At 37.9% G+C, this 13,065-nt stretch overlaps 1 protein-coding gene across 3 annotated transcripts in view; it reads right to left on the bottom strand.

The window, feature by feature from the left end:
• Positions 1-3,831: 3,831 nt before the first annotated feature.
• The window catches only part of LOC120861335 (sodium-coupled neutral amino acid transporter 4), a 49,074-nt gene continuing 39,840 nt past the window's right edge, over positions 3,832-13,065 (bottom strand). For 2 of the 3 annotated variants that reach the window (XM_040236982.1, XM_040236984.1), the window contains 3 exons: positions 10,842-10,986; positions 9,628-9,725; positions 4,346-6,768 (listed from right to left, as the gene is read on the bottom strand). In XM_040236982.1, coding sequence (XP_040092916.1) covers positions 6,667-6,768; positions 9,628-9,725; positions 10,842-10,986 — 345 coding nt within the window. In that variant the 3' untranslated portion in view covers positions 4,346-6,666. Of the gene's footprint in view, positions 4,273-4,345; positions 6,769-9,627; positions 9,726-10,841; positions 10,987-13,065 lie in introns of those variants that run through there. The other variant, XM_040236983.1, reaches the window with a different exon arrangement.

The raw sequence follows: 13,065 nt of genomic DNA, 5'->3' as shown, positions 1-13,065 counted from the left end.
AGTGATTAACTCCTCACAGTCATTAAAACAGAACGTTATCTTTTCTTTATTTTAGTACTCTGACAAAGCAATTGTTTTAGTTATGTCTTTACTTGCCTGTAGTTGATTCATAATGAGATCTAATTATTTGTAAATACACGTTCACTATTCATTTCTGTATGTGATTTCACGTCTGTTGTCCATTCTTCTGTTAGATTCTTGATAGATCTGTATTATCTCTTCAAACATTGAGAATATATTGGTCTGCGTTTTGTAGTAGCTATTATCTTTAATTGTTTATTCCTTAATGGACAGAATTATATTTTCCTGCTACATAGTTATGTCTCATCATCATTGACTGCCTTTGTGCTTTTTGCCATTGTGTTTTACTTTCCAGTGTGTTTTACTTTCCCTGATGGCTCAGATGGTAAAGAATCCACCTGCAATGCAGGAGACCAGGGTTCAATCCCTGGGTCTGAAAGATCTCCTAGAGAAGGGCATAGCTATTCACTCTATTGTTCTCACCAGCCTTGCCTAAAGAATTCCAAGGACAGAGGAGCCTGGTGGGCTACAGTCCACAGTTGCGTCACAAAGAGTTGGACACAACCGACTGACTAATACTTATGTTCATATGCAGCTATCAAACAGTTTTTCCTTAAATGTCTCCTCATCTTGTTATGGCTTTCATAATGATTTTATTTCATTTTGGTATTTGGTGTGAAGAAAAGCTCTAAACTGATTTTATTAAACTAATAATTTGTGCAACATTTTTTATTGACAAAACACAGTCATGAGTATGCATGCTACAGAAGCAAAACTATGCAAACTTCTTCTGTACATGAAGGAAAATACAGAGTCAAGAGAAAATGCCAGGATTTCCAAGCTGGTAAATGAGAATCAAATAAACTAATTTCTCTTGTTTCCTCTATATGTGCCTATAGCAAAGGCTGAGGGATCTAATAAAGTTGACTACAAGTAGCTGAAAAGGATTTCGGATGTCCTGGGCCTATATAGGCAGTAATAGGTCTCCAAACTAAGATTTAAAGTGACTTAGAAAAAGTCATTTTTATCAAAGATCTGTTTAAAACAAAACTAGATTCAGTTCAGTTCAGTCACTCAGTCGTGTCTGACTCTTTGCGACCCCATGAATCGCAGCACGCCAGGCCTCCCTGTCCATCACCAACTCCCGGAGTTCACTCAAACTCAAGTCCATCGAGTCAGTGATACCATCCAGCCATCTCATCCACTGTCATCCCCTTCTCCTCCTGCCCCCAATCCCTCCCAGCATCAGAGTCTTTTCCAATGAGTCAACTCTTCGCATGAGGTGGCCAAACTACTGGAGTTTCAGCTTTAGCATCATTCCTTCCAAAGAAATCCCAGGGCTTTCTTCCCAGATCTCCTTCAGAATGGACTGGTTGGATCTCCTTGCAGTCCAAGGGACTCTCAAGAGTCTTCTCCAACACCACAGCTCAAAAGCATCAATTCTTCAGTGCTCAGCTTCCTTCACAGTCCAACTCTCACATCCATACATGACCACAGGAAAAACCATAGCCTTGACTAGATGGACCTTTGTTGGCAAAGTAATGTCTCTGCTTTTCAATATGCTATCTAGGTTGGTCATAACTTTCCTTCCAAGGAGTAAGTGTCCTTTAATTTCATGGCTGCAGTCACCATCTGCAGTGATTTTGGAGCCCAAAAACATAAAGTCTGACACTGTTTCCACTGTTTCCCCATCTATTTCCCATGAAGTGATGGCACCAGATGCCATGATCTTCATTTTCTGAATGTTGAGCTTTAAGCCAACTTTTTCACTCTACTCTTTCACTTTCATCAAGAGACTCTTTAGTTCCTCTTCACTTTCTGCCATAGGGGTGGTGTCATCTGCATATCTGAAGTTATTGCTATTTCTCCCGGCAATCTTGATTCCACCTTGTGCTTCTTCCAGCCCAGCACTTCTCATGATGCACTCTGCATATAAGTTAAACAAGCAGGGTGACAATATACAGCCTTGATGTACTCCTTTTCCTATTTGGAACCAGTCTGTTGTTCCATGTCCAGTTCTAACTGTTGCTTCCTAACCTGCATACAGATTTCTCAAGAGGCAGGTCAGGTGGTCTGGTATTCCCATCTCTTTCAGAATTCTCCAGTTTATTGTGATCCACACAGTCAAAGGCTTTGGCATAGTCAATAAAGCAGAAATAGATGTTTTTTTTGGAACTCTCTTGCTTTTTCGATGATCCAGCGGATGCTGGCCATTTGATCTCTGGTTCCTCTGCCTTTTCTAAAACCAACTTGAACATCAGGAACTTCACGGTTCACGTATTGCTAAAGCCTGGCTTGGAGAATTTTGAGCAGTACTTTACTAGTGTGTGAGATGAGTGCAATTGTGCGGTAGTTTGAGCATTCTTTGGCATTGCTTTTCTTTGGGATTGGAACGAAAACTGACTTTTTCCAGTCCTGTGGCCACTGCTGAGTTTTCCAAATTTGCTGGTATATTGAGTGCAGCACTTTCACAGCATCATCTTTCAGGATTTGAAATAGCTCAACTGGGATTCCATCACCTCCACTAGCTTTGTTCGTAGTGATGCTTTCTAAGGCCCACTTGACTTCACATTCCAGGATGTCTGGCTCTAGGTGAGTGAGCACACCATCGTGATTATCTGGATCGTGAAGATCTTTTTTGTACAGTTCTTCTGTATATTCTTGCCACCTCTTCTTAATATCTTCTGCTTCTGATAGGTCCATACCATTTCTGTCCTTTATCGAACCCATCTTTGCATGACGGCTTGGATTACTGTGATATTGAATGGTTTGCCTTGGAAACGAACAGAGATCATTCTGTCATTTTTGAGATTGCATCCAAGTATTGCATTTCAGAATCTTTTGTTGACCATGATGGCTACTCCATTTCTTCTAAGGGATTCCTGCCCACAGTAGTACATATAATAGTCATCTGAGTTAAATTCACCCATTCCAGTCCATTTTAGTTCGCTGATTCCTAGAATGTCGACATTCACTCTTACCATCTCTTGTTTGACCACTTCTAATTTGCCTTGATTCATGGACCTGACATTCCAGGTTCCTATGCAATATTGCTCTTTCAGCATCGGACCTTGCTTCTATCACCAGTCACATCCACAACTGAGTGTTGTTTTTGCTTTGGCTCCATCCCTTCATTCTTTCTGGAGTTATTCCTCCACTGATCTCCAGTAGCATATTGGGCACCTACCGACCTGGGGAGTTCCCCTTTCAGTATCCTATCATTTTACCTTTTCATACTATTCATGGGGTTCTCAAGGCAAGAATACTGAAGTGGTTTGCCATTCCCTTCTCCAGTGGACCACATTCTCTCAGATCTCTCCACCATGTCTTGGCCCCACACAGCATGGCTTAGTTTCATTGAATTAGACAAGGCTGTGGTCCATGTGATGAGATTGACTAGTTTTCTGTGATTATGGTTTCAGTGTGTTTGCCCTCTGATGCCCTCTCACAACAGCTACCGTCTTACTTGGGTTTCTCTTACCTTGGACGTGGGGAACTAGATAAGCATACATTAAATGAAGCTAGCTACAAGGCAAAAAGATACAATAACAAAAAAGAGAAAGAATTCTTGTACTCTCCAAATTTGAAAATCTAAACAATTATGACAATTAATTGACCATTCCAATTAATCTCATCCTCATTAAGACAGGAATTGCAAAACACATTTAGGAAAATGTGTAAGCATGCCATAGGCTGGGAAAATACATTTGCAATCTGACAAAGGACATGTATCCAGAATATATAAAGAATTCTGACAAATACATAATAAAAAGGCAACCTAATTTTTAAAATGAGCAAAGGATTTGAACAGACACTTTACAAAAGAAAAATATGCACGAAAAGTTTCCCATACTAGTCATCAGGGAAATGGAAACGAAAATCACGGTGAGATAATTTTCCACACCTACTTGAAGGGCAACAAACTACAAAAGACAATGTCAACTGCTGGCGGGGATGTGGAGCAAGTAGAACTTGTGTATATTCCTGGTGAAAATGAAAATGGTAGACCCACTTTGGAGAATGCCTTGGAGTTTCTTAGAAAGCTAAGCACACGCTTAATGTCTGACCTGTCAGTTCCACTGCAAGTTCACTTCCACCCAGTCTTCAGCACTCCCATGTCACTTTCCCTTCTCCCAAATAGTTCAGATTTTTCTTTAACGATTTTCATCATTCTTCTATTCCTTCTTTTTCCATCCCAGATGAATTCTTCATTAATTCACCATTAAGAGAGTAATTTCTTCCACATTCATTCTAGGATGATACAAAACAAGCATGATTTCAAATTAGCTGTGTATTTTGCCAGAATAAGATGGCAACTATTTTCTGAAAGCGATAAATATTAGTTTTATGTCAGAGTAACAATAAAAATGGAGCATATACCAATATAAAAGAGACAATATTAAGATTCACAATATGTTTTCACTTATAAATAATATTTTTCATACCTTCAACAATAGCAAGAAAATTACATCATAGTCATTTGAAAAATTCATTTATTATATACCAACATACACTTTCTGTAATAAAAAAAAAGCTTCCCAATATATTGAACCATCTTATAAATGAAATAAGAAAATAAAATTTTCATCTGTTTATAAATGGGGCTAAATTAACCAGTACAATATACCATATGTATGCCTGTCCTGCAGTCTATATGAACTCTAATCCTGAAAATGGCCATGAGAAAAAATGATACTTTATTATTTGGCACTGTAGTATTGCTCTTGAATATAATTTTACATGTTGATACTTTCAAGTGAGTCATTTCAAACTTAAAGCATTCAAAATATATACAGATTTTATAGCTTTTCAGTTTTTTGGATCAATCCATTGTATTTACATTTAAATACATTCAGATCAAACATTTTTAACACTCAGAAGGCACCTTTTTTCCATTTTCTATTTTGATACTCTCTTTAGATGAATTGAAAATAGAAATATATCTTTAAAATGCTATTTGGTAAATAATAGTAAGTCAGAAGTCATGATAGTTTCTAGTAATGCTCAATTTCCCTAACAAAGTGCACCATTTTACAACATTATACCTCTAGAGAATAATACATAAAACAAATATATATTTAAGTAAGGCACATTCCAGCAGAAACTATTGAAATACAATTTAATATTATCATACTTACATAACACCTGTATTTCATAATAGGCTATACTAAAATATACAACAAATGTGCTTGCTACTGATTGAGAAAAAAAAGGAGCAAACTCTAGAAATTCTAGGCAATGAGTACTAATTTTTAAATCCATTTCATATAACTATGTTGTAAAAGTGAGCAAGACTAGTAATTTGCATCTCTTTGTAGTGTTAGCACTTTGTTTTTACAGAGAATAGCTCAACACTGTATTGAATGGCAAATCAATGTTAGCAAACACCTATTCAAGCTAAAATGAACTAAATCCTATTTTAGACCTGCTAAATTAAAAGAACTACCTTAGTATTGATAATTATTTGCAAATAGGGAACTCGTTTTCTTGTAGATGATTATGGTAATATTGTAAACACTGAAGAAGAGCATTACCAAACTATTAAATATATCACTCAGGTTTCAAATTTAAAATATGCCCAATAGACAAATACAAACGTGGATTTTTGAGCCTATCAACTCAATTCCCTACCCCCACCCCCAATAACATAAATGTTTGACTGTGAAGAGAAAACTACACGTGTAAAAAATAAAAATCAAATGTACCATACATTAAAATTCTGATAACTACAGAATAAGATTATATACATAAACATAAAGCAATCACAGTTTCCTGCACTGAATGTTTATCAAATAAAAATGTATTAAACAATACTGGGTAGTGTAGCTCCACATGAATAGTGGTATTCTAAAACTTCTGAATGAAAATGGAAGACGAGAGGGAGGGCATTGTTCAATGACAAAAGTATGACAAGAGGACTGCGAATAACATTAATAAACAAATGCTTCCAGAACATTCAGTATAGCAATAAGCATTGTTTTGCTGGTGCTCTATAATTTCAATAAAGCCCCTCTCTATGTTTCATAGGATGTTTTAATATTTACAGAAGAATGATTGAATGAAGAAGTCACTAATTTAATGTCACAAGTGGGATGGGCAAAATTTTCTGTTAGTGTTGAGCATAAAATGCTCCAGCCTGGTGTCTGATCACTCATGTGACTTGTAGAGACAGTTCATAATACATGTCTTTTGCCTCTATCATTAAATAGACCTGGAGTATTGGATGCAAGATTGAGGGAAGGCATTAAATGGCGATAGCTTTGCCATCAGAGCATTTTTGCTTGATGTTCTGAGAATACAGAAATTTGGTACTTTTGGGGGGAGAGGGAAAAGGGTATTATCTGATAATCGTTACATGCAGCTACCTTTATTCTGCATATGCAGAAGCAAAAATATATCATCGCACACTGCTCTAGTAAAACCTGGGTGGAAATGTGCGCCACAGATTTTAAACATATAAACAGCCATTTGTGACAAAAATGATGATTTTCTCTTCTGTAGGTGCTTGGTAATATTGCTGGTAAACATCTTTGGAATCTTCCTGTTACTTCCTATGAATAACATTCCAAACAAGATAACTAAAATGTCTTTGGGAGCATAATTGGTAACCATCTCCAACAGGAAAAGATAGTATTTTTCCTTCGGTTAGTGATGCTTGGAATATGGGGGATTGTAAATCCAGTCAATTATAATGAGTGCCATGCTTCCCATCATGAAGATGATGCCAACCACGAAGAAAATTAAAGCCTGTAAGTCAGAAAGAACTTGTTAGGGAACACAGAAATTATACTTCCTTAGTAGTTTGCTTTTATAAGTTGTTTACTTAAGACAGCCATTTGATTTGCATATTGAATTGTATTATTCTTATAGCTGCTCATGCCTAGCAGTTAATCAATTTAGAACCCTACCTCGGGAAAGAGGGTAAGAATACAATAGTAGAGAGATTTAACCCAAATGTTCAATATAGAAAAATGGTTGATTGATTTGGTACATAAAATAATGGAATAACCTGTAATCCTTACAAACCAAGTAATAGAAAAAGATTAAATGACTTACGGTGTGCTCACAATCTTTTAGGTGAAAAGGGGCAGGTTATAAAAGAGTAGCATGCATGATATGATTACATTTTTTTAAAAGCAAACAAAAGCAAAGCCTAGTGGCACTAGGGGTAAAGAACCCCTGCCAATGCAGGAGACATAATATGAAATGCAGGTCTGATCCCTGGGTCGAGGCGATCCCCTGGAGGAGGGCATGGCAACCCACTGCAGTGTTCTTGCCTAGAGAATCTCCAGAGGACAGAGGTGTGTGGCAGGCTACAGTCCATGGGGTCACAGAGTCAGACATGACTGAAGAGGCCTGAGCATGCACACAATATAATGTACATTGCATATTTCTTGAAAAAAAAAAATCCTCAAGATATATATGTGTGTGAAGGGAAGTGAAGTCGCTCAGTCGTGTCCGACTCTTTGTAACCCCATGGACTGTAGCCTACCAGGCTCCTCTGTCCATGGGATTTCTCAGGCAAGAGTACTGGAGTGGGTTGCCATTTCCTTCCCCAGGGGATCTTCCCAACTCAGGGATCGAACCCTGGTCTCTCACATTGTAGGCAGACGCTTTAACCTCTGAGCTACCAGGGAAGCCCATATATGTGTGTATTAATATGTAATTTCATATACATATACTAGTTTTTCCAGTAGTCATGTATGGATGTGAGAGTTGGACTATACAGAGGGCTGAGCATAGAAGAATTGATGCTTTTGAACTGTGGTGTTGGAGAAGACTCTTGAGAGTCCCTTGGACTGCAATGAGATCCAACCAGTCCATCCTAAAGGAGATCTGACCTGGGTGTTCATTGAGGGGTCTGATGTTGAAGCCGAAACTCCAATACTTTGGCCACCTGATGCGAAGAGCTGACTCATTTGAAAAGACCCTGATGCTGGGAAAGACTGAAGGTAGGAGAAGGGGACAACAGAGGATGAGATGGTTGGATGGCATAACGACTCAATGGACATGAGTTTGGGTAGGCTCTGGGAGTTGGTGTTGGACAGGGAGGCTCAGCATGCTGCAGCTCATGGGGTCGCAAAGAGTCGGACACGACTGAGAGACTGAACTGAACTGAACATAAACGTATATGCCTATACTTGTAATATACCTGTAATTACATAAACATACAAAAATTTCACAATTTTAGCACTAAAAGGGGCCTTATAGACTACCACATAGATAGACTTCCTAATTCTACATAAAAAGAAACAGCGATTGAAATCTTTTTTCACTAAGAAGGATTTGGGATAGAATTCTGTTCACTTTTATATCTGGTCAAACTGAAAAAGTGATTTACCAAGGTCCCAGTGCTATAAAAGTTGAAACAGAATGGACTACATAGAGTGGAAATCTGGGGGCAAGATGATGGGAGGAGCTTTTGATACCAACCTTTCCTAAAGTCCCCAAACCATTCTGAGAGGAGAACGACTCACAGGCAAAATTCAGGGTCAGTCAGTCAGAGGCACTTTTCAAGCCTTAATACAAGACTTTATTAAGCAGTCTTCAGTTCAGCTCAGTCGCTCAGTCGTGTCCGACTCTTTGCAACCCCATGAATCGCAGCACGCCAGGCCTCCCTGTCCATCACCATCTCCTGGAGTTCACTCAGACTCATGTCCATCGAGTCAGTGATGCCATCCAGCCATCTCATCCTCTGTCGTCCCCTTTTCTCCTCCTGCCCCCAATCCCTCCCAGCATCAGAGTCTTTTCCAATGAGTCAACTCTTCGCATGAGATGGCCAAACTACTGGAGTTTCAGCTTTAGCATCATTCCTTCCAAAGAACACCCAGGGCTGATCTCCTTTAGAATGGACTGGTTGGATCTCCTTGCAGTCCAAGGGACCCTCAAGAGTCTTCTCCAACACCACAGTTCAAAAGCATCAATTGTTCGGCACTCAGCCTTCTTCACAGTCCAACTCTCACATCCATACATGACCACAGGAAAAACCATAGCCTTGACATTAAGCAGTCTTAGATAATATTTAATATTGAAGAACAATTATTTCTAGTATACATTTTTTGTAGTACTATTGTGGGAAAAAATATATACTCCCCAGGTTAATAGGACTATAAATTATATGGAAAGAGACTAACTGGACAACAGATGGTTCTGTTCTCAGTCCACAGGGGACAACAAGGTAATGAGGAAGGGAAAACAAAAGCAACATTTTTTGGCCTCACAAACCTAATGACTGTGACCAAAATGTTTATATTTTTTTCATAACGCTGCTAAGGAGCCTAATTCCTTCCTGCATGTTTTTCTGTAGATAGTGCAACAATAGCTTGGTGGTAGAAACTGTTATAAATGTATGCCTGTGGGCAAACTCCATTAGCATTTGACAGGTAGGAAGGATTTAGCACAAGCTGTTTAATATGTGAAGAGAAGAAATCCCAGAATCATCTCAGTGCTAGAAATCTACACCTCCTTCTTTTCCACCAGAGAGTTCCAGCCCTCTTTGATTTTCGGTTGTTGTGCATCGATTCAGTTTTTGGAACATGTGCATGCATTTCCTGGTTTACTCTAAGTAGTGGAAACTTAAAGGGAGAAATTGTAAACCTTACTTACCCCAACCTTTTGGGGTGACCTAAGAGGTTCTTTCTTGACAAGTTTAAGATAGAAAACTGCTGGAAGGATGAAGATCAGCATAGTGGCAGAAGAAGCCCCTGAGGGGAGACATGGGACAAGTCAGTCTTACTCAACAGGCAGAGATGCAAGGGCATACACTCAAAAGAAACCAAGTCTTAAACTACCCTTAGCAAAGCACAAAAAGCACTATAAGCTCACGGTTTATTGTTCAGTCACTTAGTCACGTCCAACTCTTTGTGACCCCAGGGACTGCAGCATGCCAGGCTTCCCTGTCCTTCACTATCTCCCGGAGTTTACTCAAACTCATGTCCATTGAATTAATGATGCCATCCAACCATCTCATCCTCTTCTCCTGCCCTCAATCTTTCCCAACATCAGGGTCTTTTCCAATGAGTTGGCTCTTCGCATCAGATGGCCAAAGCATTAGCCCGTGGATGTTTTTTCAAAACAAAATATATTTATAAATAAAATTAGAATGCACCTAACATCATAGCTGCCTAGTAGATATACATCATACACAATAAACAACAAAAAGGCCGAGTGTTATAGATTTATAGGAAATTAGTAATATAAACACATACTAAGGAAGCTGAACTCCTCACACCCTTCTGATCCACCTTTTCATGTTGCTTACGCCTGTGTTTTTATATTGCTTTATAAAATTTTATATTGTACTTAAAATGTGAGTAAACCCTCAAATCAGCAGAATGGAAAATTAAATATATTAATGGGTCACCCAGTTAAGAGAAATAATATGTTTACAAAGTCAATCTCCTCTTTCTCCAAAGATATCCTTTAATGCTCAGCTGATACTCACAGACTGTTTAAGCAGAATCTACCTTCTTTCCTCTTTTTTTTTTTTCTTGATGCAGAGTTAAGACCTCAGTCCAAACCCTGGGTTCACTCCACCATATGATCTGACTTCTATAGGGCTAAGTTGCATTGTTTGTCAGAAAAGGCAGCTAGATTAGATGACCTATAAGGTAGGTTTTAGCACCAACGTTTTCTGGTCCTGTCCATCAAGTCCAGTGTCACCTGGGAGGAAGGGATGGTGACCAACCAGAGCCCAGCTGGGCTACCAGGAATTCTAGGAGCCTGAGATGGACTGAGATCCTTGACCTCCCATCACTGGTTCCTGCTCTCCATTTAAGGACAGCTCGAGTTGACTAAACAAAAGCCTTTTGGAAACTTACCTATGAATCCAAAGATGTATTTTATAGTTGGTACAAGGATGACCAAAACATTATTAAGAGCAATAATTATGGCTGCAATCAGGAAATGCCTTATCCAGCTGAATGGTCTTTTAGGAAATAACAGTGTGGTCACTGATGTGCGAATCTGCAACAGGAAAGTTCAAAGGCAAGGTCAGTGCTTTGTGTTGTTTTTTTATTGAAAGTTCAGTTGCAATGTTACGTTAGTTTCAAGTACACACAAACTGAATCAATTATACATATATATTTCACATATTTATACGAGTACATGTATATTGCATATATTTATACATATATTATACATATTCAATTATACATATAATTATATATATTTATGTATGACTATATATATTCTTTCAGATTCTTTTCCATTATAGATTATTACAAGATATTGACTGCAGTTTCCTCTGCTACACAGTAGGTCCTTGCTAATTATCTATTTTATATACAGTAGTGTATATATATTAATCCCAAACACCTAATGTATTTCCCCTCCCACTCCCACTATCACCTTGGGGTCTATGCTTTGTTTTCATCTACTTTTTCAAATATTCTCATCCCTCTAAAGCATTTTCTTTGTTTTTCTTTACCCCCAGAAAAGATCTTGATGCTGATATTTTTTCCAAAAATGTAAAAAATTGTGGTAAAGTACAGATAACATAAAACGTATCATCTTAACCATTTTAAAGACTCTAGTTCAGTGGTATTAGGTGCATTCATATTGTTGTGTAAGTTTGATGCTGATTTTTGATGTTTGGGAGGGAATCACTTTTCCTTGGCAATCTATCTTGTGCTCACTTTCTCAGTTTTCAGAATTTTTTTCTTGAAAACAATCTCAGTCAGAAAGAGATAAAAGAACAGATAAGATGTATAATTCAGAGACACAGAAAAACCCCTGTTGATTTCTAATTATGTCTCATCAGCCTAGATTAAGTATGAAGGGCAAGCACTGAATTTATTTGCATATGATTGTGAGCAGAACTTTTATCAACCTGGCATCTCTTCAATTCACACCTTAACATTTTTACCACCTGGTATTTTAAGAAACATGATACTTTTTGTGTTTACTTCTTTCTTCCCCACCCCCCCATCACCTCCCCCTCTCCCAGTATAGATTATAAATGCACAAAAGGCAAAGGACAAGACCTAACAATTTTAACATTCCTCAGAGTTTCTATCTTAGTGTCTCACATGCAGAAGGCACCAATAAATGTTGATTAATTGAACAGAACGAATCTTTCCCCTCCCTTCAGGATTCTTCTGAGATTTCAGTCCTATTGCAGCAGCTGAAATAAGTAGGTAAAGGGTCAGGGAGGCTCCAATTGTAGCATGGGCTCAAGTTACCCTGATGTAACTGGATGAAAAGATCCTTGTGGGTAGAGGGAGGGAGAGCCTTTTATGTTTGTACAGCTTAACAAAGTTGAAAATATTCTTATCTTTGAAATCTTTGAGAAGACACTTTTCGACTTAGTGAAATTAGTTTATTGGCTTTGCAATAAATGAGCACTTCAGTTAAGCTAGGACTTCTTATTTTTAGAAATGTGGAATTGATTTTCACTTTAAACTTTTGCTTCTGAAGTCTCTTAATAGTGCGAAGATTGGAATTCACTGAAAAGAGAGAAAAGTAAAATATATTTTGAAGCACACATACAAATAACAAAAACTTTGAGTTGAATTGCCTCAGTGTCTAATGTAGCATTCTTTTCATGCCAGTCCACAAAAAATTAAAGCCATCTCTTTAGGTTTAAAAGGCAGTTTCATTTCCAGAATGGCAAATCTGCATAGTCTCTGGAAACAGTTTAAGAGTGAGTTTGTAATGGATTTTAAAAATTGGATGAGTGAAAATTACACAACTCTGAAAAGTAGACTGAGGAAAACAAAAGGTTTGACTTTGTTTCTCCCAATAGTTTATAATTCTACATTATGTCTGACAATTAGTGCTTATTCAATGCTGTCCAAACTTAACACACTTAAAATAAGCTTTCTGTGGTTTTAAGGATTTATTTGTCTGAAAGTGATAAAGTTACAGCATAAACAAGTAGAATACAGGTTATTTTCAGGCAGGGGGTCACATGTTTGTGCTTTTTAGTCCTTTGTTGTAATAATGCCTTTAATTGTTTAAGCTAAGTTAGCAAGCCTATATGTACTGGGTGTCTGAATGTAAATAAATACAGTTTCCTAAGATCTCATGGCGCTCAGAAACATT

This window comes from Oryx dammah, unplaced genomic scaffold (assembly GCF_014754425.2).
Source record: "Oryx dammah isolate SB20612 unplaced genomic scaffold, SCBI_Odam_1.1 HiC_scaffold_11232, whole genome shotgun sequence".
In the NCBI taxonomy this organism is placed as follows: domain Eukaryota; kingdom Metazoa; phylum Chordata; class Mammalia; order Artiodactyla; family Bovidae; genus Oryx; species Oryx dammah.
This window is presented reverse-complemented; position numbering and strand designations above follow the sequence as displayed.